The 27,387-nt window shown below is 53.0% G+C and overlaps 1 protein-coding gene across 5 annotated transcripts; it reads left to right on the forward strand.

Moving 5' to 3' along the window:
• On the forward strand, nt 1-25,423 carry DPF1 (double PHD fingers 1). 5 transcript variants are annotated; one of them, XM_053401781.1, is made up of 12 exons: nt 1-384; nt 3,670-3,830; nt 4,977-5,084; nt 8,437-8,564; nt 10,289-10,378; nt 12,811-12,889; nt 14,097-14,228; nt 19,735-19,785; nt 20,618-20,737; nt 22,689-22,801; nt 24,281-24,362; nt 24,462-25,423. In XM_053401781.1, the coding sequence occupies exons 1-12, from the start codon at nt 353-355 to the stop codon at nt 24,530-24,532; spliced, it is 1,167 nt and encodes a 388-aa protein (XP_053257756.1). In that variant the 5' UTR covers nt 1-352; the 3' UTR covers nt 24,533-25,423. The 5 variants fall into 5 exon arrangements, with proteins under 5 accessions (XP_053257756.1, XP_053257755.1, XP_053257753.1 ...); XM_053401778.1 differs by lacking the exon at nt 19,735-19,785 and having other exon boundaries at nt 10-384; nt 4,977-5,069; XM_053401777.1 differs by lacking the exon at nt 19,735-19,785 and having other exon boundaries at nt 11-384.
• The last annotated feature ends 1,964 nt before the right edge of the window (nt 25,424-27,387 follow it).

Here is a 27,387-nt window from a genome sequence, read left to right on the forward strand (position 1 = left end):
CTCTTCCCCCCCACCCCCTGCCGCGGCTTGCAAAGGAAGGAGAGAGAAAATAATAATGCAAAACAGAAAAAAGGAAAAGAATTGGGGTGGAGGCGGAGAGGAAGGTTTCTGTGCAACCATGGGACTACATTCCCCATGGTGCACCGGGGTTCAAAGGAGCCGGGCTGTGATTGGGCCCCCCCTTCCTGCAGGCTGCTGGAGAATGAATAAAATTGTACAGTATATTCTGATGTGAGAGGTTTAAAAAAAAAAAAGCAAAAGAAAGAAAGAAAGAAAAGGAGAAAAAAAAATCCTCTCTGCTCCTCCAACCCGCCAGCCCTGGAAGCCAGAGGCACCTCCACATCTTCCCAAAATGGCTACAGCTGTGCACAAGCCTATCAAATGGTGAGTGGGTGCCCCACATCTGGGGGGTGGCAGGTCCCCCCCTCCCCCAGGCATGGGGGGCTGGCGAGCGCAGGGAGGAGAGGGAGGGATGCATCGCCTTCTCCCCTCGGCGTGGATGGCTTTGCAGGGCGCGCGAGGGAGAGCGGCGGCGGGCAGAAGAGGGGCTCCGGCGTCGCGGCTCCTGGTCCTTGCGAGGGAGGGAGGGAGGGAGAGAGGGAGGGCGAAGGGGGGCGGAGTGGGGGTGGGTGAGGGGCTCGGGATGGGAGAGGCCGGCCGGGCTTCCATTGCAGCCACACGGTGCAGGTGGGGGGCGGCTGCTGCTGCTGCCAGAGGGGCACGCCGGAGATGGGCGCACCGGGAGAGGGTGCCAGCTTGCGCGCGCCCCTGTACAAAGCGCCCGGCAGTTGTGGTGGTTGGCGGGGGGGGCGCCTTGGGGAGAGACTCCCCCGGGGGCAGCGCGAGCGCGCGCGCGGATCCTGAGCGTGGGCAGGGTGCCCGCCGGTGTTGTGTCTGGGTACCCTCCGTGCGTATTTGCGCGTGCAAAAAAGGGTCTTGCACGACCGGCAGTCGGGCATGCACCGCCTCCAAGGGAACAGGTGTGCGGAGGTTGGGTTGGGGGGTCACCTCGGCCGCGCCCCCCCCCACCTCTGCGCCCCTTCCCGACTGCCCCTGTTGTCAGAGGGTCTGTGTGCAAAAGGATTACTCTGCGGTGGGTCGCTTCCCAGGACCAGGGGGTTTGGGCATCTGGGGTGGGGTTTGTTTTGCTTCCCTCCCTCCGCCCCCCCCCCAAAAAACCCCCAGGATGCAGGAGCTAAAGGCCAGAACCGCTTGGCCTCCCAGCCCCGGTGTGTGTTTAACAATTGCTAACATTTTAACGTGAAGGTTTGTTTTCCAAAAAAACGGGACAGACATTTGTGCCAAGGCTGGATTGGAAAGCCAGTCTGCCCCTCTGAGGCGCTTGTGGGATGGCAGGGATTGGTCCTTGGCGAGGTGAAGGCCCTCTGTGTATGGGCAGAGGCACTCTTATCATTACTGTGACGCTGTCCTGAAACCTTGTCTTTGAAAGCAGGGTGAGTTCTCGCACAAATCCACCCTTTGGGGTACCAACCCGTCTGCCCTTCCTGGACCCCTTGTTTTGCGTTTTATCACAAGGGACCCACAAGGGACATCTAGTCCAACCCCCTGCAATGCAGGAATCTTGACTGAAGAACCCCTGGCCTCAAATGAAGGAGCCCCCACCACATTCCTAGGGAGTCAAATAGCTCTTACCACCAGAAAGTTCTTCCTAACGATGGAATCTCCTTTCTTGTAACTTGAATCGATTGGTTCAGGAGAAAACAAATTGGCTCCCTATTCCGTGGGACAGCCCTTCAGATATTTGAAGATGCCTACCTTTCCCTCTCTCAGTCTTCTCTTTTCCAGGCTACACACCCCCAACTCCCTCAACCACTCCTCATAAGGCTTGACACCTTCCCTGCCTTCATTCTGGAGCCCTGTCTTCACTTTGTGACAAGTGGTTCCACAGGTGAAACCGCCTCTCCCCCCTCACCTGCCTTGCCCCTCTGCAGCACAGAGAGGGATACTCCTCAGACACCACGGCCCCCATACACCCCAGGCCTGCTATTTCCTGATGGCTCCATCAAGGCACTTCTTCTGGCGCAGTGCAGAGTTCACCTGTGGAACTCCCTCCCACAAGGCAGGAATGGCCACCAAACTGGATGGCTTGAGAAGAGGATTGGCCAGGATGGCTCTGCTCTGCCTCCAGTAAACGCTTCTGCAAATCGCAGGAGGGGAGAGCGGAGCTCTTGCGGTCAAATCCTGCTTTGTGGGCTTACTACAGGCATCTGGTTGGCTACTGCAAGAACAGGATGCTGGAATCAGTGGGCCACTGGCCGCATCCTGCAGCCTCTTCTTAAGGGTGCATATGAGGCTTAGCCACATGGGCCCGGGTCACACATTTGCATGATGTTTGCATATCCAAAGTAGATGCAATTTCCAGCTGACTTTCGGGGGGGGACACATGACAAATTCTGGGTAGCAGGGCATCCTCTGTGCAATGGGACGGTGTCAACAGGTTTTCTGAGCCTGGGACGCTGAATGTGGTGGGTTGGGCCCTCCTCTGCTCCACCCATAATCTGTGGCTTATGTTCCCTGGAAAACTGAGAGGCCTCTGCACGGCCCAGTCGTGGCCAACTCTGAGGTTGCGGCGCTCATCTCACTTTACTAGCCGAGGGAGCCGGCGTACAGCTTCCGGGTCATGTGGCCAGCATGACTAAGCCGCTTCTGGCGAATCAGAGCAGTGCACGGAAACGCCATTTACCTTCCCTCCAGAGCGGTACCTATTTATCTACTTGCACTTTGACATGCTTTCGAACTGCTAGGTTGGCAGGAGCAGGGACCGGGAGCTCGCCCGGATTTGAACCGCCGACCTTCTGATCGGCAAGTCCTAGGCTCTGTGGTTTAACCCACAGCGCCACCCACATCCTTTAATCTGGACGGATTAAGATGGCTTTATTGGGGAGAGGGGAGCTGTCTCTCTGGCCCTGGGCTTTAATAAAAAAAAGTTACTTATGGGGCATTTTATTTTGAAAAAAGAGGGAAATGAGCAGATGATCTGGGCCCCTTGCAAAAGGCTGGAGTTTCAGGTCTCCTGAGCTACCCCCTCCACAACATCCGTAGGCTCCACATGTTCTTTGTTACTGCCCTAGAACCAAAAAGGGATGTGGGTCCCCTCCGCCCGTATCTATGTTTGCAGTTGTTTATTTGGAGAGAGTCTGCTTTGGGATTGAGTATCTCGCTGCAGTGGTGCAGCCAGCCAGGCTCTCTGGGCTTTTCAGTGTTTTGCAACCAGATTCTTGCTGGTTGGCAATTGATCTTCCTGAGGCTTCTTCTGGTAGAGGCTTATTTTGGTCAGAGACCTCTCCAGGTTTTGCTGCTTTGACTTTTTGTCAGCAAATGTGTGAGGGATTTGGGGTTGAGTTTCTGTTGCTTCGTACGTTTGGCCTTCAAGTAGGGCAAGAGAAAAGCATTCAAGAACAGAGCAGCTGGTTCGGCCCAGAACTTCTTGCCGGAGCTCAGCTGCAGTTTAATCAGCATGAGCTTTGCAAGAGCTCAGCTGCAGTTTGGTTTAAGAAGCATGAGCTTTGCAAGAGCTCAACTGCAGCTTGCCAAGCAGAAAACACTTATGTCTTGTAAGGTGTAAATATGACAACAAGAAGAAGACAACTGTTTGAGTGATCTTGGCTCTTAAGAGAGGTGCAGAAATGTGGGCCTTTCTCCTTACAGTTTAGGCGAAGATTTCTACCGGGAAGCCATTGAGCACTGCCGCAGCTACAATGCCCGGCTATGCGCAGAGCGGAGCATGCGCCTGCCCTTCCTTGACTCGCAGACGGGGGTCGCCCAGAACAACTGCTACATCTGGATGGAGAAGACTCACCGGGGACCAGGTATGGGGTCTAGGGGTTGCGGGTGCTCTCTGAGGAGGGCACCCTGTGCTGGGTGCTGTACATAGAGCGGACCCTTCTCTGGAGGCCTCGGGGGTCCGCATGTGTGTCTGGAAGAGGGTGGGGGGAGAGGGGAGAAGGAACGTGCAGCAGCCACGAAAAGGGCAAATTCCATGCAAGGGATCCTTAGGCAAGCAATTGAAAATAAAACTGCAGCCCTTAAACAAATCCATTGTGTGGAGTAATGCATTTGGAATAAGCGGATCCAGTTCTGGTCGCCTTGACTCAAAAAGGAGTTGGAAAAGGTTCAGGAAAGGGCCACCGAAATGATCAAGTGAGTGGGACTCCAAGAAAGGTGGCAACGTTTGGGACTTTAGTTAGGATGAAAGTAAACGAGTCGTGCTATGGAAGGGAGGACCGAGGAAAGTTTTCCTTGCCTCTCTCCATATGGTTGGAACTCTTGGACATTCCAGCGGAGGTGAATGCTGGAAGATTCAGGGCGAATAAAAGAAAGTCAGTTTTCACGCAGGACAAAGTTAACCTGTGGAACTCCCTCCCACAAGATGGCCGCCTACACGGATGGCTTTAAAAGAGGCTTGGAAAAACTCATGGAGGAGGAAAGGGCCAGTCGGAGGCAGCCATGCTTCTGAATCCTAGTTACTGGAAACTGCAGGAGGGGAGAGCATTTCTCTTGAGTTCAAATCATGCTTGCGGGTTTCCCACATGCAGCTGTTCAGCCTGGGCTGGATGGGCCCTTGGCCAGATCCAGTACCCCATTCTCACGTTCTTAAGGAACTGCGTGAAGGCGAGGCAAAATGCAGCCAGGAAGCTGAGAGACAGAGAACTTTGACCTCATATGGACTAGAGCCTTGAAGATGGCATTGGAGGGATGTAGGCTGGGAGAGGCAGGCAGACCCCACTGTCTTGACTCTTCCACTTCCCTCTCACAAAGTAGCTGGACAAAAACGAAAATCTAAGTTTTGCCTCAGTGGCAGAAAAATGACGAGGGATTTTTCAAGGGGGAATAAATGGATGGCAGGTAGCCATAGCTGTTCAGCCCAGGCTAAATCCCAATTCCTTCCTCCACCCCCCTGTCCTGCAAAGTTTTGTGGGAGGGTATTTTTTGCTGCTAACCTTCCCCTCCTTTAGGGCTGGCTCCGGGCCAGATCTACACTTACCCGGCTCGCTGTTGGCGGAAGAAGCGGCGGCTCAACATCCTGGAGGATCCTCGCCTGCGGCCTTGTGAGTTCAAGATTGGTAAGGAGTGGGTGGGCAAACAGGGTGGGGAGGGGGGTGCCAGGGCAAGTGTAGAGCCCGAAGGCTCCCAAAGGTCATCCAGCCCAACCCCAGCAGGGCAGGAATCGCAGGGGATGGGCTGTGTGTGTGTGTGTTTTGTTTTTTAAAATAGTTTTCATTGAAAATTTCAACATGACAAATTATCAAAACATATCATCTTCTTTTCATTCCCCCCATTCTTTTCCCCTCCCCAAAAAGAAACCCTCCGTCGCACCCCCAACCCTGAGACTTTCCTCTCTCTGATTTTTCAACACATATTATTCTCTGCATACTGTATTATCAAACTGTCAAGATCCTTGAATCGTCTGTCTGTTATGTTAACAGCCAATAAGTTTGTGTATGTTTATTCGAAACCTGCCACGGAGTCCAATTCATTTTGTTATTTCCTTAAGTACTTTGTAAAGTGTTCCCATCATTCTTTAAAGCCACAGTTGTCCTTGTCCCGTTGTTTGTGCGTCAATTTTGCCAGTTCCACATAGTCCGTCAATTTTTCTTGCCAGTGTGTGTGTGTGTGTGTGTGTGTGTGTTTGGAGAGGGGGATGTCCGGTGCCCCCCCAGGAAAGTAATCTCAGTCTAGTAAGGTTGCAGATCAGAAGCAGGGAAAATACTTAAGATTGTAGCTAAAATACGGGGCCAGAAGGCTCTCATCGTTATTTTGGCCTTTTAATAAATAATAATAACAAATTTTTATTTATACCTTGCCCTTCCCAGTTTAAAAACCGGGCTCAGGGCGGCTAACAGCAAATATAAAACATGGATTAAAATGCGACTTAAAAACAGCATAAAATGCAGCATCAATATCAATAAAATTCTAAAATTCAGGGATCATTTGGGGGGGGGGGAACCCAGTCAGTAGACGTCATATGATCACCAGGGCTAACTGGCCAAGTTGGTCCTACTAGGGCCAGCAAGGAGGTGTGTGAATAAGAATTTAAATGTGGGGTCCCAGAAAGGGTTTCTTCATAGAAGAGGAAAGGGAAAAGGGAATAGAGGATCAGGCTAATTCGAATTGAAGGCCAGGCAGAATAGTTCTGTCTTATAGGCCGTGTGGAAGGAGTTTAAAGGCTGCAGAGCCTTAGTCTCATGGGACAGAGCATTCCACCAGGTTGGAGCCATCACTGAGAAGGCCCTGGCCCTGGTGGAGGATAGTGTGGCTTCCTTAGGGCCCGGGACCTTTAAGCTATTATTATTCATGGACCTTAGGGTCCATGTTGAGCAGGGGGACCTGGGGGTCCTCAGCCCCAGAAGGAAGTGCAAGAACAGCCCTAGAGACCCCTTCCCTAGGCTGCACACTCCCTGGCCCCAGTGCCTTCCCAGAGGGGTTCAGCCTGGCTGGGATGTGTCCTTCACCTGAGACTTTGGAACTCCCTCTTGAAATCAGGCAGGTGTAATTGTTTAGCCTATCCAGATATCTAGAAGTTACCTGGGTTTTATTTCTTTTTAGCTACCCGTCTTCCTACGTTTTTATTTATGATCTCAGTGTTTCATTTTATACTTTGGCAAACCGTTCAGAGGTTCTCTTGCAAGCAAGCGGCAAATCTAAATATTGTTAAATGAAATGAATAAATGATGCATTTTGCTTGCCTAGATGGATGCTGGAAATGCAAATTTTTTGGGGGGGGCACAGCGGCCTGCTTGTAGAAAACCTTGACTCTGACTGTACCTGGGGAAAAGCTCCTCCCACTTTTGACTCTGGCTCCACCCACCAGGAATACATGCCTCCCTAGAAGATTTCCCAGGGGAAATGCATCCATTGCCTGTTTTGCTCAAATGGGCTCCTCACCCCTGATGTAGGCAATGGGTCTCCCCTGGTGGATCGGGACCCACGACTTGGCTGCAGGATGACCTGCAAAGGCCGGCTTCGCCCAAGGCAGCTCCCATCAACGCAGATGTTCCCTGTAGCCTCAGGGAGGAGTTTTACCGAAAGTCAATTTGGACCTTTGGTTCCTAAACTTTTCTGGGCCTGCTTGGTTCCATGAGCTCATCTCCAGTGCCCCCCACCCTAGGGGAAAAAACACACTATTGGGAATAGTGGTTTGCGTGACCTACTAAGGAAGATCACATCCCAGTCAGATTCAAAACAGCCACGATTAATTGCACACTTATTAATTGCACGCTTATTCAAAATGCGCTTGCGATCAGGCAAAGCTGGTGAACTTGAGACAGCGATACTCGCTTTTAAAAGTTTGCATTGCAGGGGGTTGGACTAGATGGACTTTGGGGTTCCTTACAACTTTGCAATTATATGTTTTTTATGAAAAATTAACTGTAGAACTTTTAGAAGACACCTGAAGGCAGCCCCGTATCGGGAAGTTTGGAATGGCTGATGTTTTATAATGTTTTTATATCTGCTGGAAGATGCGCAGAGTGGCCAGGGCAACTCAGTCGGATAGCTGGGGCACAAATAATAAAACGATGATGGAGAAAATGATTATCTTTTACTCTTCCAGCCCCTGTTTGCCTCCCCCTTGCCTCTAAGCATCCCTCTAGGTAATAATGGGGACACAGGTGGCGCTGTGGTCCAAACCACAGAGCCTAGGACTTCCCGATCAGAAGGTCGGTGGTTCGAATCCCCACGACGGGGTGAGCTCCCGTTGCTCGGTCCCTGCTCCTGCCCACCTAGCAGTTCGAAAGCACGTCAAAGTGCAAGTAGATCAATAGGTACCGCTCCGGTGGGAAGGTAAACGGTGTTTCCGTGCGCTGCTCTGGTTCGCCAAAAGCGGCTTAGTCATGCTGGCCACATGACCCGGAAGTTGTACACCGGCTCCCTCTGCCAATAAAGCGAGATGAGCGCCGCAACCCCAGAGTCGGCCACGACTGGACCTAATGGTCAGGGTCCCTTTACCTTTTTACTATGCATGCTCAAATTAGCTCTTTGTAGTTTTAACTTTAACTTTGTCCCAGGTGGGTTTTTTTTAAATGCTCAGAGGAAATCTGATTGGTTCTTACGAACACTGTGTAAAAAGTTCTTTTGTGAATAAAACAACCTGGGCCCGAGTCATCTAGTCTAACCCCCTGCAGTGCAGAAATCAGCTCCACCCCAGGGGAGGTCTAGACCCATCCCCAAGCTGATGGCCTGCAGGAGATTAGGATGGCTGCTCCCCCCCAGCCAGCCCCCAGGTGGCTAGTGGGGGCTGGTGGGAGCTGTAGTTTTCGCCCTGGGGGCGCCCAGGTTGGCCGGAAGCTGGCCTGGAGAATTGTGGGTCGGCATCTGTGTGCCTGTGTGCAGAGGGTCTCTGTGTTGACCAGATTCAGGCAGAAAGGATGAATTGGGGGCTTCTCCTCCTCTGACTCGGTTTCTCTCCTCCTCCAGACTGCGAGCCCCCTTTGAAGAAGGAGGGGGGGCTGCCCGAAGGTCCCGTCCTGGAAGCCTTGCTGTGCGCCGAGACGGGAGACAAGAAGCCGGAGATGAAGGAGGAAGAGCTCATCCTGGACTGTCCGGTGAGAGAAGCCAGAACCGCCAGGCTCACCCCTAAGCAGGCCTAGTTCAACTGTGGAACTCCCTGCCACAAGAGGCAGAGGGTGGATTTAAAAGAGGATCGGGCAAATTCGTGGAGGAGGGGAGGGCCCAGATGGTTAGATGCCACCACAGATGGAGGCAGCGATGCTTCTGAATGTCTGTCGCTGGGAAACACAGGAGGAGATGGCGCCCATGTGTTCGAATCCTGCTTGCAGGATTTCCCATATAACAGTCATCTGGTTGGCCACTGTGAGAACAGGATGCTGGACTAGATGGTCCAGTCACCAGAATCATATGTTGTTGTGGAACCTCCAGCTCCAGAGGCAGTCTACCTGGATTCTTAGGTTCTATGGGGCATTTGGTCCCTGGGAGGACAGGAGGCTGGAGTAGATGGTCCCCCTTTGACCTGATCTTGAAAGCACTCCTTGGGTGCTCAGGAAGAATCCAATCAGGGCAGCGATCATTGGGCGGCCTGCTTCCTGGGTCTGTTGTGTTGTTAACTGCGAGAGGAGGGGTCCCTGCCCCTCTCACTTCTCTCTCTTTTTCTTTTATATAAATTTTTATTAGTTTTTTTTAACATACCATTTTCAACAGTAATTAAACATATTTTTACATCTTATTCAATTTTTTTGACTTCCATCAGTCCAGCCAGATGGGCGGGGTGTTGTTGTTTGTTGTTTAGTCGTTTAGTTGTGTCCAACTCTTCGTGACTCCCTGGACCAGAGCACGCCAGGCACTCCTGTCTTCCACTGCCTCCCGCAGTTTGGTCAAACTCATGCTGGTCGCCTCGAGAACACTGTCCCACCACCTCGTCCTCTGTCGTCCCCTTCTCCTTCTGCCCTCCATCTTTCCCAACATCAGGGACTTTTCCAGGGAGTCTTCTCTTCTCATGAGGTGGCCAAAGTATTGGAGCCTCAGCTTCAGGATCTGTCCTTCCAGTGAGCACTCAGGGCTGATTTCCTTCAGAATGGAGAGGTTTGATCTTCTTGCAGTCCATGGGACTTTCAAGAGTCTCCTCCAGCACCATAATTCAAAAGCATCCATTCTTTGGCGATCAGCCTTCTTTATGGTCCAGCTCTCACTTCCATATATCACTACTGGGAAAACCATAGCTTTAACTATATGGACCTTTGTTGGCAAGGTGATGTCTCTGCTTTTGAAGATGCTGTCTAGCTTTGCCATCACCTTTCTCCCAAGAAGCAGGCATCTTTTAATTTTGTGGCTTCTGTCACCATCTGCAGTGATCAGGGAGCCCAAGAAAGTAAAATCTCTCACTGCCTCCATTTCTTCCCCTTCTATTTGCCATGAGGTGATGGGACCAGTGGCCATGATCTTCGTTTTTTGTATAAATAATAAATTATTATTATTATTATTATTATTATTATTATTATTATTAAGAAGAAAAATTTCCAATCTAATCTCTTAGTATACATTTATTATTTTCCCTGTTACATTTAAAACTCATAACCAATATCTCTCTTCTTTATCTACTTTGCAGCACTTCATATATTCCTCCTTACATAACTTCTTGCAGTCCCGCTAGCGTAATTTGTTGGTTACAATTGCTTTTCAAATGGTTCATATACTTCTTCCAATCTTCTGAAAATCTCTGGTCAGCGGTCATTGGGCGGCCTGCCTCCTGGAGCTGTTGACGGTGAGAGGAGGGGTCCCTGCCCCTCTCACTTCTCTCTCTCACACTTTGCAGAAGGCGCCGATTGGGGAATTTCTCCACGACTTGGACACGGACGACCTGGAGGACGACGTCCCTCGCCGGAAGAACAAGGCCAAGAATAAGGTGGGGCAAGGAAAGGGGGCAGGCAGGGGGCAAAGGCTTCTCAACCGTCTCAAGTCCCAGCCTGAAGAGCCAGCAGACCCTTCACTGTTAAAGCAATGGCGGCTCAACGGAGCCTCCAGAGACAGGGCAGTCTAGCTGCAAGTGCCCAAGGCAGGGCCTCAGCAGCAGGGAAAGGCCAAGGTTTGCTTGGGGGGGCTTCTCAGAAGCGACTAGCCAGCCCCTGTTGGGAAAAGGAAGCTGGAGCTTCCGTCCAACCCTGCAAGGCTGGTTTTCGTTGGCTCGGAGCATGGGAGTGGGGCAGTTGGAGGTTTGGGGAGCAGGCAGTCCTCTTCAAGGGGAAGTTTAGCCCTCCAGCCTCCCCACCCCAGCCCTGCTTTACGGTGATGGGGCTCGTTACCAATTGGATCGTGTGAGACGCAAGCGCCCCTGAGCACATGCAGAGTGCTGCCGCTCCCCTGCTTGGAGCAGAGGACAGGGAAGATGGTCCCGGGATCAACCCCTGCCGGCCTTTTCCAGGGCTGGGAAAGGGTCCCTCTCTCAAGCCCCTGGGAGCCTGTTTCTGCCTGTCAGAGTAGACACCCCATAGCTGGAGGAACCAGAGTCATGGCTCAGCATAGGGCACTTGGGGTGATTATCACAGATTCGTAGAGCTGCAAGAGGCCCCATGGGGTCATCTAGTCCAACCCCCTGCAATGCACGTTGTGCCGGGGGGCCCCACTTCGGGGGGGGGGGCACCTGAAGATTTCCACCCTCCCCAAAGACCGGCCTGCAAAGCAGCTGCCAGCTGTGCTGGGACAACAGGTGCAAAATTCCTGCCAGGCAGCGTCCCCCTCTCCTTTCTCCTCTTGGCTCCAGAAATTTGGGCCCTCAGGCCCGGGGCATGCTGTGGGGGCCCCTGACAAAGGCAGCCCCCTGTGAAAATGAGGGTCCTCTTCTGCTGCCACTGAGCCTCTGGCCCCTTTTTTGTGCAAAGTGGCACCCTAATCTCCCCCCACCCCATTCCTCCTCCTCTTGCAAAACCATGCAAAGTAGGTCAGCCTCCTTTAGGATTGGCTTCTGCTCAAATCACATTCCTTAATCTGCGTTTAAAGCTGCAAACCACAGAGGCGTGTTTTTGGATTTCGGCAAGACCAGGCTGAATTTGCCTTTTGTTCTGCCCCCACCCCACCCACCCGGCTTTGTTATTTTGCTCGACTTCTGCCTATCGACCTTAACCGACGTGCAGTTCGGCTCTTGCAAAGCTCAGGCTGCTTATCTCGGCTCACCTGAAGCTCAGGGAATTCGGGGTCTGCTTCAGCAGCTCAGCTCTTGCTGAGTTCCCCCGGTTGGTTGGGATAATTGCTGGGAAAACTTTGCAATGATGAAAACATTGAAGCTGGGTGCTGAACCAGCCAACAGACCCTTCTTAGGTTCTTATGGAGCCTCCAAGCCCAGGCGCAGTCTATCTGGATTCTGAGGTTCTATGAGATATTTGGCCACTGTGCATAGCTGTCAACTTACAGATTTGAAAATAAGGGACCAGCAGCCTCGAAAATAAGGGACCAGCAGCCAAAATAAGGGATTTTGCTTAGTTTATACAGAAATCCACCACTGATGGAGCCATGCTGCTTTTGCTGTGACTGACTGGGTTTTGCAGGGGGTTGGACTAGATGATCCTAAGAGTCCACAACTCCCACCAAAGAAGAGGGGCAGACAAAACTGATGAACGACGTTGAGATGGCAAAGCTTACAGGCAGAATTAGAAACCAGGAAGAGGACCTCTTTAATAAAGAATGGGGAAAGTTTATAAATTAGTTGAAAAGCTATTGTCAAGAGTTACATACATTGGTAGGATTGACAGAAAACTTGTAGTACAAATTTGAACTATGGATGGACAAAGGATTTATAAAAATAGAGTTATGAAAGGGATGCAGAGGGGGAAATCACTACGTTAAGATGCTGCACTGGTTGGAGGGGATGCTAAGCAGCACATCGTGGCGGAAGTCTCGCAAGAGAAGGGCTGCCTGCATGCCCACTGCCACCCATCTCCTCACAACGCACCCCTGAGGGGGAAAAGGGAGAGGAGACGCGGCAGCTCGTGCGTGCTCTCTCTCGTGGCGGAGAACCCTGAGCCACTGCTTCCCTCCCAAGCTGGGCGAGCATGAAACCCGGGAAATTTAAGGGACATCATCAATAAGGGACAGCAGCGGGACACGGCGCTGGGATAAGGGAGTTTCCCGCCAAATAAGGGACGGTTGACTACTATGCCACTGTGAGAACAGGAGGCTGGACTGGGTGGGCCAAACTGGGCCTGAACCAGCTGGCTAGTTTCATGTTCTCATGAGCTCAATGCAAGCTCTCCCTGTTCGCCATGCCCATGAGGTCTAGGAACTTGCTTTTTATTTAAAAACAGCATGTATCAGCACTGAGACCAGCCTGTCTCTCTTCCCCAGGCCTACGGCATCGGGGGTCTGCGGAAGAGGCAGGACGCGGCGCTGCTGGAAGACCGAGACAAGCCTTATGTCTGCGACAGTGAGTGCCCCTTTGATGGGGGTTTGGGGCAAGGGGTGGAGGTGGGTCGCAGTGGGGCCAGGGGAGGGTTCCTGCTGCTGCTTCCTGGCTCAGGAGAAGCAGACCCCGGGGTGTCTCCAAACGATTAGAGGAGGGGGCAGAGCACAGGGCACTGAATGGGCAGCTCTGTGGGTCTGGGGGACTTCGGGGTGGAGGCAGGGGGCGGGGAGCTGTGAGAGCCAGGGATGGTGTGGAAGGTGTGAGGAAGCTGCTGGGAGTGCAGAATGCTGCAGCGCAATTGCTGAGCGGAGTCACGTCTTGTCCACATGTAACTCCAATGCTCAGATTGCCAATTTGCTCCTGGGCCGAGTTCCAGGAGTTACTCTTAGTATCTTGGTTGTAAGTTGCTTTGGGCTAACAAATTTAATAAATATAACCATTAATAAATAAGACCCTTTAAGCACTTGGGACCAGTTTGCCTGTGAGATTGAATTGGCCCTACCACAAAATCCCCCTTCTGCATTTGGAAAAACTCCATCATTTAGTGTGGCAGCACCTACACTTTGGAACTCCCTGCCACTTGATATCAACCAGGCGCCTTCACCGCAATCTTTGCAAACCTGTCTGGATTTTATTGCTTTATCCTTTAGTAAAGCACTTAGAGGTTTCTTTTTGCAATTGAGCGGTACATGGATTTTATGAAATAAAGGATAATTAAGTTGTCGTCCTGGAAAGCCAGGAGTAGACCCCTTACTGGGAGATGGGAGTGGGGTGGGGAGGGGAACTGGGGACAGGGCTGCATTAGAGGCAGGGGGTGGGGTTGATGGGTGACGCTCTTCCAGGGGGTTAAGGGCAGGGGTTGCCTCTTCCAGGGGATGGGACCCCACCCCACCCCGGTTTACCCATTTTGAGAAAGTCCCCTGGGTGCCTGCTCAGTGACAGAGCACATGCTTTGGAGGCAGAGGGTTCCGTGTTCAATTCCTGCCGGCATCTCCAGTTACAGGTGGGAGAGAGCCCAAAGTTTTGGAGAGTTGCTGCCAGCAGTGTAGGCAGCACTGAAGTAGATGGACCAGTGGCATATGGGAGATTCCTATGTTCCTGTGCCCTGTGGGTTCTTTCCACCTGCCAGGGATTCTTGAGCCTGCAAGGCGAGGCAGGGGGTTGGGCTGGATGACCCTCGGGGGTCCCATTCCATCTCCACAATTCTATGCTGCTTCTTCCTTTTCAGTTTGTGGGAAGCGCTACAAGAACCGGCCGGGACTCAGCTACCACTACACTCACACGCACCTGGCAGAGGAGGAGGGCGAGGAGGGCCCTGAACGCCACACCCTCCCCTTCCATCGCAAGAACAACCACAAACGTGAGTGACCCTCCCTGGCCACCTCTCCTTTGGCTGCAGGGAACACTCCCCACCCACCCGAAAGAGGGATCAGGGTTCGAATCCCCACTCATTGGCCATGAAACTCCCCGGGTGACTAGAGCCTAACCTACCTCACAGGGTTGCTGCTGCTTCAGAGATTAAATGAGAACTAGGACTTGGGAAAGACCTGGGTTTGAGTCTCCACTCATTGGCCACAAAGCTCCCTGGGTGACCTTGGGCTAGTCACAGTCCCGCTCAGCCTAACCTACTTTGCAAGGTTGTTGTGAAGACGAAACGGGGAGGAAAATGACCTTGGAGGGGAAAGTGGCATATAAATGCAATTTTCCTTGGGGGAGAAAGTGGCATATAAATGCAAAGAAGGAGCGAATGAGTGCGTAGTTTGCAGGCCTCCAGCATCCCCAGCTAAGGAAAGGGCTTTGGTCTGAAACCAGGAAAGCTGCTGCAAGGACTACATCTCCCATCCGTCTCCACTGCAGTGGCTGGGGAGGATGGGAATTGTGGTCCACAGCATCCCAAGGGCACCAGGTGGGCAGTGGCTGCTGAGAATGCCCAGCCAGATGGTCCAAAATGCAAGAGGCTGTCCAAGAAGCGAGCAAAGAGCCACTGCTGCCTCTAAATAGTGCCCAAAGGGGAATATTTTATCCCCTTGGGCTATGCCTTGGAGGACGTGTGGTTTTGATGCCAGCCTCAGGGGCAGGGGGTGTTCCTGAGGCTGTTTCCTGGGTGGGAGGCCTTTGCCCCCTTGCTGGCGTGACCCAAAGGCCTCTTCCTCTCAGCCTGTGCTGCTCAGGGGCACCCCAGTTCGATGCCAAACCCCCTGGGCCCAGAAAAGGTCTGTCTTGGCCTTGGCAAGGCGTTGCCAGCTGGTCTGAATCAGCAGCAGAAGCCCGAAGCTAAGTGGGTACCTACTGGCAGCTTCCGATCTTTCTTCCATGCCAGAGACCCTTAGGAAAAGGAGATGAAAACAAAGCAGCCCATTTCACAACGCTCTGGCGTGAACACGTTTGGGGTGTCCTGTGTACGGTCCTGGTAAAGGTAAAGGGACCCCTGACCATTAGGTCCAGTTGTGGCCGACTCTGGGGTTGCGGCGCTCATCTCGTTTTATTGGCTGAGGGAGCCGGTGTGCAGCTTCCGGGTCATGTGCCCAGCATGACTAAACTGCTTCTGGCAAACCAGAGCAGCGCACGGAAACGCCGTTTACCTTCCCGCCAGAGCGGTACCTATTTATCTACTTGCACTTTGACGTGCTTTCGAACTGCTAGGTTGGCAGGAACAGGGACTGAGCAACGGGAGCTCACCCAGTCGTGGGGATTCGAACCGCCGACCTTCTGATCGGCAAGTCCTAGGCTCTGTGGTTTAACCCAAAGCGCCACCCAGGTCCTGGTTGCTTCGCTTCAAAAGCAGAGCCGGGAAAGATTTGGGAAAGGGCAGCTAAAAGAGGGAAAGGGTGCCACATTTTGTGCCTTTCTGGTTTCAGAAAACTGTGAGTTGTTTATTATTTTTATTATGAGTTTTAAAAAATTATGGACGTCCTGGAGACAGCGGGTAGTTCCCCTCCCTCTCTCATAACACTTCTGGGCATGCAAGGAAGCAGAACGTGGGAAGGTTCGCGACAGACTTCTTTCAAATCAGAACCAGTGAAGGCGGTGAAGGTCCTGTGTGAGTGTCTGGAGGCAGTTGGAGGATGGATGGCAGCTAACAGATTGAGGTTGAATCCTGACAAGACAGAAGTACTGTTTTTGGGGGACAGGGGGCGGCCTGGTGTGGAGGACTCCCTGGTCCTGAATGGGGCAACTGTGCCCCTGAAGGACCAGGTGCGCAGCCTGGGAGTCATTTTGGACTCACAGCTGTCCATGGAGGAGCAGGTCAATTCTGTGTCCAGGGCAGCTGTCTGCCAGCTCCATCTGGTACGCAGGCTGAAACCCTACCTGCCCACAGACTGTCTCGCCAGAGTGGTGCTCTGATTATCTCTCGCTTGGACTACTGCCATGCGCTCTTCGTGGGGCTACCTTTGAAGGTGACCCAGAAACTACAACTAATCCAGAATGCGGCAGCTAGACTGGTGACTGGGGGCGGCTGCCGAGACCACATAACACTGGTCCTGAAAGACCTTCATTGGCTCCCAGTACGTTTCCAAAAATAATTCAAAAGTGTTAGTGCTGATCTTTAAAGCCCTAAAGGCCGCTGGCCAGTATACCTGAAGGAGCGTCTCCACCCCAATCGTTCTGCCCGGACACTGAGGTCCAGCGCCGAAACCCAGCCAGTTGGGCGGAGTATAAATAATAAGTTGTTATTATTATTATTCATGCAGCACAGAGTGAAGCGGGAGAACTCCCTCCCACTGGAGGCAGGAATGACCACCAACTTCTGCCCTCCACAGTCAGAGGAAGCAAATTTCCCGGATGCCAGTTTCTGAAAACCCCAGAAGGGCAGACTTGCACTTGTGCTTGGATCCTGTTTGGGGGTTTCCCATAATGGGCATCTGTTTGTCCGCTGTGAGAACAGGATCCCGGACTGGCTGAGCCTTTGCAAGGCTCTTCTGACATTCCAAACAGAGCCGCATCCCAATTGGCAACAGTCTTTTAGAAACACAACCTGCCACCTTAGCTCCTTGGCTCCCTGCTTCTTCCAGAAGCTCCACTTCTGCCAGGCTGTTGCGCGTTAAGATTTTACATACGTTTGTTTGAATTAGCATATGCAAAGCGCAATTACTGGGTGTCTTCACACGCATGCTGCCGCCTTGAGATGGTGGCTGCACTGTTCCTTTCCCTTCCTCCCCCCACTGAGTGAGGGTCTTCATTTTTAACACCCCCACCCACCTGCCGATGAGGTTGCCACGGCAACCTGGTGGGTGGAGTTGGCAGGTATAATATTTCCCCCGTTTGGTCTGATTTATCATTTCAATTAAGTTGGAGACGCTTGGAGGAGCCTTGCCGTTGGTGGGGGTTGGTTGTGAGGAGGGGGCCTGGGGTGGGGGTGGGGGAGGGAGCCCTGAGGGAGGGAGCAGCTGATCTGCAAACAGGGGAGAGGCAGAGGAGGTCGGGCCTGGTGCTGGTGCTGGTGGACTGAATTCATATCCTGGAGCCAGCTCCAGGGGGCTGTGGGTGTTTGTTGTTGTTGTTTAGTCGTTTAGTCGTGTCCGACTCTGAACCCATGGACCAGAGCACGCCAGGCACTCCTGTCTTCCACTGCCTCCCGCAGTTTGGTCAAACTCATGTTGGTACCTTTGAGAACACTGTCCCACCATCTCGTCCTCTGTTGTCCCCTTCTCCTTGTGCCCTCCATCTTTCCCAACATCAGGGTCTTTTCCAGGGAGTCTTCTCTTCTCGTGAGGTGGCCAAAGTCTTGGAGCCTCAGCTTCACGATCTGTCCTTCCAGTGAGCACTCAGGGCTGATTTCCTTAAGAATGGATGCGTTTGATCTTCTTGCAGTCCATGGGACTCTCAAGAGTCTCCTCCAGCACCAGAATTCAAAAGCATCCATTCTTCGGTGATCAGCCTTCTTTATGGTCCAGCTCTCACTTCCATACATCACTACTGGGGAAGCCATAGCTTTAACTATACGGACCTTTGTCGGCAAGGTAATGTCTCTACTTTTTAAGATGCTGTCTAGATTTGTTGTTGCTTTTCTCCCAAGAAGCTGGCGTCTTTTAATTTCATGGCTGCTTTCACCATCTGCAGTGATCGTGGAGCCCAAGAAATATATATTATTATGGGTGTTTTGCCACCCATAATAATATATTTGTTGGGACTGCCCCCCCCAAGTCAATGGGCAAAGCTGAAGCCCTTCCTTGCGGGCACCCACAATCTTCAGCATGAGAGGGCACCTATTCCAGGGTGGGTGCCTTTGTGCGAATGCACACAGAGGTCCGGCTTCCAAAGGCTCAATTTTTGTGAAGGCAGAAGAAGGCCTCTTGATTCCGAAAAGTCTCATGTGTGTGTTTGCGTGTGAGAGAGCGAAAACCCTTCCTTGGAGGTCAGAAATTAAAAACAAGTGGCACGGATGTTTATAGACGCAGAGAAGGCCTTTGACAATGTTTCGTGGACTTTTTATGAAGAAGACAATAGAAATGATGAACTTTGGGGAGGTATTTGGCAGAGGTATTGAGGCAATCTGTTCAGGACAACAGGCCGTGCTGATTGTGAGCAATGTGATAACTGAAAAGTGTAAAATAATGAAGGGGACAACATAAGGATGTCTCCTGTCACCGTTATTATTTATTTTGCCCACCCGTCAGTGGTCCTTCAGCTGCGATCCTGGCATTTCAGGGGGTTGGTGTGGATGACCCTTGAGAGCTTCTTCCAACTGTACAATTCCATGATGCCATTAAAACTCTGTGCAACTTTCTGAATATCCAATGCTCTCTGTGTTGTGTTGTTGTTGTGTTGTGTTGTTGTGTGTGAGAATCTTTGTCCCATCGGCTGAGTCCCATCTCTGTGAATCATGAGATTGAAGCAGTGTGCTCTGTGTGTTGTGTGTTATACATGTGATGGAAGGGAAGTTTGTTTTCGGGGACGGGGCGGGCAGGCGCATTAACACCCCCCCAGCAACGATCTAGGAATCTGCTGTCTATTAGGCCATTTAAAATTGCTGTGTATGAGAGAGCACTGAGGCAGTGGGGGGGGGGAGCGTGGGGGTGCATTGCTAAGGGAGACTGATTGGTGTGATTTTTCCCCTTCCCCCCTTTTTTTGAGGAGGGGGGAACATCATGGTGGGGGGGCATGAACTGCACAAGGAAACGGGGTGTGGTTGGCGGAAGTCTAGCTTTCAAAGCTTGGGGTGGAGAGAGAGAGAGAGAGAGAGAGAGAGAGAGAGAGAGAGAGGAGAGTTCTCTCCTGCCCCCCCCAACTAACATGCATCCCATCCTTTTTTTCTAGACAGTTGCCATGGCGACCACCAGTGCATACTGATGTAGTTGGATCTGCACAAAGAGCAGGAGATTGGGGGAAGGGACTTGGTTAGCACCACAATCTCTGGAGAAGGAGGGCCAGGACGCCTGGGTCCCCCTCCCCACCTCGGATGGGTTGGAGGGTGGGCAAGAAAATTTGCCCCATTCTGACCCAGAGGGCTGTGCCTGTTTCTCTCTGGGCTGCCCCCTCTGGGAACTTGGAGGCTCAATCCTAGAACTGGGTTTTGCCTCTTTCTTAGCTGCCAGCGCCTCTTTTGCTCTTGTCCCACCCCCTTGCGCACACCCCCACCCCCCCAATTACAGTGCCAAAGACTCACTTCCGTGCCCCTCCACCCCACAAACCCCTCCATCCTTTCACAAAGCTCCCCCTCCCTCTTTTTTACATATTCATTTCTTTGCTTGTCGATTCCAAAGATGCAGATATATATTTTAAAAAACGATTCCTTTCATGGAAACCCGACTGGCTTCTTCTCACGCGGCTGATTTTGATGTGCTCCATTTTTATTTATTCTTTTCCCCTCCTGCTTATTTCCATTTTTTATATATATATCTTTTTGCATGTCTGGCTTCCTCCAGAGTTTTACAAAGAGCTGAACTGGGTCCCTGAGAACCAGCGCAGGCACACAGGTAAAACCATCCCTGTGAGGCGGGGAGGCAGGAGGAGGAGGTGGCCGTGGCAAGTGTGCCTGGTTCTCCCCCCGCCAGCCGTCTCCTGGGGGGGGGGGCGCAGCTGAGGCGTCCAGGTTCGAGTCCTGGGGGGCCACCCTTTTCTTGCCTCGGTTCCCCCTTCCTTACCCTGCCGGCCGCTTCTCCAGAGTTGTGGTGATCCACCTGGGGGGGCTCTTGTTTGAGAGAGCCCCCCCCTGAAATTCCTCTGTCTGGGGGGTGGGGGCCACTCCCTGCTCTGCTGATTTCATCCCCCTCCTGCGATGCATTTCAAATGAATTTGGGCCAAAGATGGGCTGCAGGGCAGGGGGAAGGAGGCCTTGGGGAAGGAGGCCTTGTGGACTAGAAACTTAGGGCACAGATGACGAAACTGCATGGGCTGTATTTGTGATGGATGCATGTGTTCATGGGCTGCCAAGCCCCCTTGCGGCAGGATTGCTGCCCCTGCATGAGGTACTGATGGCGCATTGGGGCGTTTGTTATGTGTGAAAGGAAGCGCCAGCCCCCTTCCCCAGCTGCATGTGGACCAGGGGCCAGCAAAAGTCCTGCACCGCAGCGGGTTGGGCTAGATGACCCTTGGAACCCTTCCCAGCTGTCCTATTCTGTGATGCTGCGAAAACTCTCCATGCATTGGGAGGCGGCGGCGAATGTGTGGCCAGGCAGGCAGGCAGGAGGGGGACTCCCCCTCTTCTGCCTGGGGGTGGCTAGGGGAGGGAGGGGGATTCTGGGGTGCACAGGGAGGCCTGTGTGGCTCCCCCCTTGATTTCGGCCTCTCCTTGCTGTTGTCTTACAGCTAAGAAAGCACCGGACGGCACAGTCATACCAAACGGTTATTGTGATTTCTGTCTAGGCGGCTCCAAGAAGACCGGCTGCCCCGAGGATCTCATCTCCTGCGCGGATTGTGGCCGTTCAGGTGAGGCCGGGGCTGGCGGGGCGAAGTAGGGGGAAGGGCTTGGCCAACAGGGGGCAGAGCGGTGGGGGAACCTGCCTCCAGAGGAGCAGCATCAGAGAATCTGAGAGTTGGAAGGGGCACTCAAGGGCCATCTAGTCCAGCCCGCTGCAATGCAGGAATCGCAGCTAAAGAATCCCATGTACTCTAATCTCTGCTCTGAAACCTCCCAGGAAGAATGGTCCACCAGGACTTAGAGCGTTTCTCAAACCACAGGTCTCAGGTGCGCAGCAGCAGGAGGCAGAAGATCTCTGAGCACGTGCAGAGTGCCATGGTGGGTGGCTGTGTTCTTTGAGGTGTGTAGCTTTGCTAGAGACAAGCATTTCACAGCCAACACAGCTGCGCCACCAAGGGCTTTTGTCAGCTTGGAAAGAAACGACCCAGTTCTGGTCATCTGTGCTTAGCCAAAGTGGACTGGCTACTGCTGTGTTTTATACATTGGGCTTCCCTTGAAGAGTGTCTGGAAAGTTTTGAGTGGTGGAGCTGAGGACAGCGAGGTTAACTGGGACGTGCCGTCAGCAAGCATCTCCCTCCAGCATTCAGGATCCATTGCTTGACCCCCCGCCTTTGTTGCCACACGATAATTTGGAGGGGTAAAATCACTCTCTGGATCAGACCAAAGGAGGCCCATTCAGTCCAGTCTCCTGTTCTCTCAGTGGCCAACGAGGTGCCCCTTATGGGAAACCTGCAAGCAAGACGTGAGCGCAAGAATCTGGTCCTTCATGAAGGAGCTTAGTCCTCTTTTAGAGCCCTCCGAGCTGTGGCAGGGAGTTCCATAGTTGAATTTTGAAGGCTTTCTTTTACAGTCATACCTGTTACGTCCGCTTCATGTTACATTCTTTCAGGTTACGACCCAGAAGTACCGGAAAGGGTTACTTCCGGGTTTTGCCGTTCGTGCATGTGCATGCGCATGCGCAGAAGCACAAAATGACATCATGTGCATAAGTGGCGAATTGCAACCTGCGTGTGTGCAGACGCACCGCTGCGGGTTGCATTCTTTTCATGTTGCGAACGGGCCTCCGGAACAGATCCCATTCTCAACCAGAGGTACCACTGTACAGTAATACCTCGGCTTGAAGTTGCTTCAGGTTGAGCATTTTTGGGTTGTGCTCCACAGCAACCTGGAAGTAACGGAATGCGTTACTTCCAGGTTTCGCCACTCATGCATGCGCAGATGCTCAAAATGACGCCACGCGCATGCGCAGAAGCGGCGAATCGCAACCCGCACACATGCAGACGTGGGTTGCGTTCGCTTCAGGATGCGAACGGGGATCCAGAACGGATCCCGTTCGCAACCAGAGGTACCACTGTATCTGAATCATGCAGAAAAACTCTCTTATCCAAGTCATGCCTGATTTTATCCGCTTCCACCATGTCGCCTCATACTTTCCTCTAAAAAGCCCGAGACGCTGCAGGTTTTTCTCCTGGAGGAGTTGCTCCCTCCCTTTTCTGAATCTTACCCAGCTCTGCAATATCCTTCTTGAGTGTGACAGAACTGCACACTTTTGGACAATAGGCGTCTGACCCCGGAGTGGGAGGTTTTGAAACAGAGGTTTTGTGGGCATCTGTCAGGGATGAAAGTCTTAAAGAGCTTTTCCTGCAATGGACAGCTGGCCCATTCATTAATTCATTCCATTTATATTCTGCCTTACCCCCAGAAGCTCCTCCCCCTGCTCATTTACTCATTTGACCCCCAAAACAACCCCCCTGCAAGGGAGGTGAGGCCGAGAGGGTCAGTGACCAGCGCAAGGTCACCCCCAGGGAGCCTCACTCAGAGCCAAGTGGCGAGATTTGAACCCAGGTCTCTCCCACGTCCTAGTCTGACGCTCTAACCACTGCACCCGCTGGCTGGCTGCTCCTGTGTGGACTCACGTGCTTCTCTCTGTGTGTCTCCCTCTCTGTCTCTCGTGCGCAGGGCACCCATCCTGCCTGCAGTTCACCGTCAACATGACAGCTGCCGTGCGGACTTACCGGTGGCAGTGCATCGAGTGCAAGAGCTGCAGTCTTTGCGGCACCTCCGAGAACGACGTACGTACGTGAGCCACCGGCTGGGCCTGGATCTGACCGCCTCCCCCCACCCCACCCTTCCAGGAGCTCAGGAAATGCTGGGACCCTCCTCCCCATCATCTCCCCAGCCTCTGCCTTCCCATCCTTAGAATGCCTTATTGCTCTATCTGTTCTTGGGATGGATCACCTGCCCTTAAGGAGAGCCTGCAGGATCAGTCCAGGGGCTCCTCTAAGCCAGCACACCCAGGTGACCCTTATGGGAAGCCCGCAAGGAAGCTTTGGGTGCAAGAACAGCTCTCCCCTCCTGCAGTTTCCCACAACTGGGATGCAGCAGTACTGCTTGCCTCATGTGGCAGAGAGTTCCGCAGTCTTAACTCTTCACAGTACAAAGGACTTTTTATTTTCTCTGTCCTGAATCTTTTCCCTTGTTCCTTTGGGGAAGAAGTACAGTTCAGGGGATGAAGTCTCCTTTTGCCTGCAGGAGCCTCTCTCCCAACCCCCCCACCCGAGTGAAATCATGGAATTGTAGAGTTAGAAGGGACCACGCGGGTCATCTAGCCCAACCCCCTGCAAGGCAAGAATCTTTTGCCCAAGGTGGGGCTTGAACCCACAACCCTGAAGATGAAGAATCTGATGCTGTACTAACTGAGCTCTCCCAGCAGATTTGTGTTTGTGGAAGACCCGTTTCTGCCTGAAATGAGCCTTTGTGGGCGCCAGGCTTCCCTGTGCTCCAAAGAGGAGCTCCTGCTCGGTCCACAGTACACCCCCCATCGTTCTGCCCAGACACTGAGGTCCAACTCCAAGGGCCTTCTGGCGGTTCCCTCATTGTGAGAAGTGAGGTTGCAGGGAACCAGGCAGAGGGCCTTCTCAGTGGTGGCACCCGCCCTGTGGAACGCCCTCCCACCAGATGTCAAAGAGGAAAACAACTACCTGACATTTAGAAGACATCTGAAGGCAGCCCTGTTCAGGGAAGTTTTTAATGTTTAATAGGTTATTGTATTTTAATGCTTTGTTGGAAGCCGCCCAGAGTGGCTGGGTATAAATAATATATTATTATTATTATTACTATTACTATTATTTTTTATACACCCTTGCAAGGGACATGGGTGGCGGTGTGGGTTAAACTACAGAGCCTAGGACTTGCCGATCAGAAGGTCGGCGGTTCAAATCCCCGCGATGGGGTGAGCTCCCATTGCTCGGTCCCTGCTCCTGCCAACCTAGCAGTTCGAAAGCATGTCAAAGTGCAAGTAGATAAGTAGGTACTGCTCTGGCAGGAAGGTAAACAGTGTTTCTGTGCTCTGCTCTGGTTCGCCAGAAGTGGCTTAGTCATGCTGGCCACATGACCCGGAAGCTGTACACCGGCTCCCTTGGCCAATAAAGTGAGATGAGCGCCGCAACCCCAGAGTTGGTCACGACTGGACCTAATGGTCAGGGGTCCCTTTACCTTTACCCCCTTGCAAAGCAGCGTTTTTTACGCCCTTCTCTCTTTTTCTGCTGCAGGACCAGCTGCTGTTCTGCGACGACTGTGACCGGGGCTACCACATGTACTGCCTGAGCCCACCCATGGCTGAGCCCCCCGAAGGTGAGGAGGGACCCCACCCTAGGCAAGGGGGCTTGGCGGGGAGGGGCAGGGGGGAAATGCGCCCCCATCTGATGCTTCTTTGCCTTTCTCCGTTTCCAGGAACCTGGAGCTGCCACCTGTGCCTGCGGCAGCTGAAGGAGAAGGCGTCTGCCTACATCACCCTGACCTAGGCTGGGGGCCCGGCGGCCCCCCCTTTTCCCGTCCTTGCCCCCCCTTCCTCCATGCCCTTAGCCGTGATGGTGCTGAGCCCTGCCAGGCCTTGGGGCGTTTGTTGCCCTCTCGCCTGCCACAAGAACCTTTTCTCCTCCATCCCCATCTCTCTCCGCGCCCCCCCACCAGCTGCAGCAATGAGGGGGGGGGCAAACCCTGCCTGCGTCTCCTGCTGGCTGTCACCAAAACTCAAGACTCAAAAGCCATAAAAGCCAAGGGTAGGCAGCTGCCAGCACAGCAGCCGCTCCTGGCCCTTTGCCCCCCCCTCTAGATGCATGTGAAAGTGGGCAGGTCCTGCCCCCCCCGCAAGACAAGCCCCTGGGAGGATGCAGTCACCCCCCCCCCACTTGGGCTGCGACCCAGTTCTCTGCTCCCGTCTCTTTCGGACCTGGCACAACCTCCGAAAAGGCGGCCGGAGGAATTAAGCTTCTCAAAGGCCAGTGGAGTGGGGGGGGCAGGATGAAGAGCAATGGATTTTTTGGGGGGGACGGGGGTGACTGGCTGCAGAAATGGGAGGACAGAGGGTCACAGCTGGAGCTGGCAGGGCAAGGGGAGGGGGTCGGAAGGGGTGGGTGGGTGATGCTCAGCTGTCAGAAGGCAGGATTTTTTTCAGTGTTGCTGGATTTTACAATTGGGGGGAATGAAAACTTGAAGGGGAAAAATACACCCCCCCGGAAAAGGGGGCTAGGGTGGGGAAACTACAGCCCCCCCAAAAAATAAAAAAATGTGTTGGGGGCTAGCAGGGGCTGTTCCCACTAAGGCCCCCCCCTTGTGTACATGGTGTTGTTCTGTTGCCTGCATCTGCTAATGTGCTTGGATTGTTCTGTGCATTAAATGTGGTCTGAATTACAGCTCCTGCGGCTGCTGCTCCTTCTTTTGCCTCCCCTCCCCTAGTCATGGTGTCAAGTTCCAGGTGTGTCTAGACTGATGTTATATTGGGGGGGGGAGATGGGAGGGGCAGCTCCCCTCCCACATGTCGCTGCCATCATCTTCATCCTTGCACCTGGCAAGGCAATGCTGGTGTCTTCTAGCAAGAGCTGTTGCCATGACAACAGGACAGGAAGAGGATGATGTTTGGGTACCAGGCTGAAGATACTGCCTCCTCCTTTTGCCTCGACGCTCAGGCAAAATCTGGGGTCTCCGTGCAAGAGAGAGAGAGAAGAAAAAATAGGAAGGGAGGAAAAGAGGGGGGGTGCGCTCAAGGAATCACACAAGGTTTTCTATGAAATTTATTTTATTTCTCTCCTTCCCCACCCCAACACCCAAGAGGTGTGTCGCCCCAAAGAAACTATCATTGAGGATTCCAGAGAATTATACTGGGGGAATTTAATTCTTTTTTCCCCTTCCTCCTTTTTTCTTTTTACAAAAGGCTGGTTGTTGTTCTTTCCTATCAGCAATTTTAAAGACAAAAAATAATAATTAAATAAGACAAGATCTGATCCCAAAAGATTCTTATAAAATTAACACAAGAAACAACTCACACAACACGACTGACAAAAAAAATGAAGGCGAGGCCCCCCCCCATTCCTCCCACCCTGGTGGAGGGGGGTCTTCCATGTCACAGAGAGGAACGCTAAAGGATAAGATTTATTCTTATTATTAAAGTGGGAACGGGGGGAAGACAATAATCCGTACAAATTGCAGTGAGATACTGGTACAAAATTCAGGGGGAGTTTTGGGGAAGGGGGTGCTGGCAGGGGTGGGGGGGCTGGGCTTTGCCACTTCTGGCTGCGATTCTGCCTGGCATTTGCACCCCTAAGTTGGCTCTGAAGAAGGTGAAGAAGGCTTTTCTCTCCGCCAGGCTCTATGGCTCTGTTGGGGGGGGGCAGGCTCCTTAAAGGTTGAGCCGGGGGTGCAAAAGGGGGTTAGCACCCCGGGGAGTTAAGACGATCATGGTGTAAGTTCCTGGGATGCTGTCGGATCTCGGAGATTCTTCCCCACTTTCCTGGCTACCTGCCCCCTGCAAAAAAACCCACATTTTTTCTTGCAGCAATTCCAATGGCCCTTGCCCCCCCCTTCCCCGGGGAAGGGCAGGTAGTGGAAGGCCTTGTCGTTGTTGGGGGGGGGGAGGAAGGGCCAGGAAGCCCCCCCACCGCTGGGTGGGTCTGGGGTTTGCATAGTTCAAGACGCTGGCTTGGCAATTTGGCGAGGGGTGCACAACATCACAGTTCGGGGCGTCCCGGGAGGACCCTGCGCCCTATGCTAGCAGCTAGAAGCCGCCCCCCCTCAGGCTTCCCTTTCTCAGCCCTGCTGGCCCCCGCCAGGCCTCCAGGACACCCCCCGCCCCAAGCCCAGCCGGAAAAGGGGTCTTGTTCCTCCTGCAATGGACCCCTCCTGCTCAAAAACACCCCCAAAATGGCTCTGCTGGTCCAGACCATGTGCTTTTAACACACAACACCCTGCAAACAAAGAGAAGCCGCAAAGGTCTGCGTTTCACAACCACAACGTACCAACTGCCCACACGCACTTCCTTATTGCCAAAGAGTCACTCAGGCACAGGGGTGCCCGGGGTGTGTGTGTGTGTGTGTGGCGGCAACATAGGTCGGGAAATGCGAGAGGCACTGATTCCCAGGAGGAGCTGGAGGGAAGGGTGGCCCCCAATAATGGCAGGACCGTCTGTTGCCACACATGAAAGGCAAGGCCCCCCCACCGCAGGCCAGTGGGGCAGGGGCACCACTCCTGCCCCGATGCCCAGGACTGTCCAGGTCCCACGGCTCCCAACTTCTGCTGCCGCTGTGCAACTGTTTGTGTGTGTGTGTCTGTGTGTGTGCTGAGTTCTGAGGCATGCACAGAGATCTCCAGAGGGGCGGGTGGG

This window comes from Podarcis raffonei, chromosome 8 (assembly GCF_027172205.1).
Source record: "Podarcis raffonei isolate rPodRaf1 chromosome 8, rPodRaf1.pri, whole genome shotgun sequence".
In the NCBI taxonomy this organism is placed as follows: domain Eukaryota; kingdom Metazoa; phylum Chordata; class Lepidosauria; order Squamata; family Lacertidae; genus Podarcis; species Podarcis raffonei.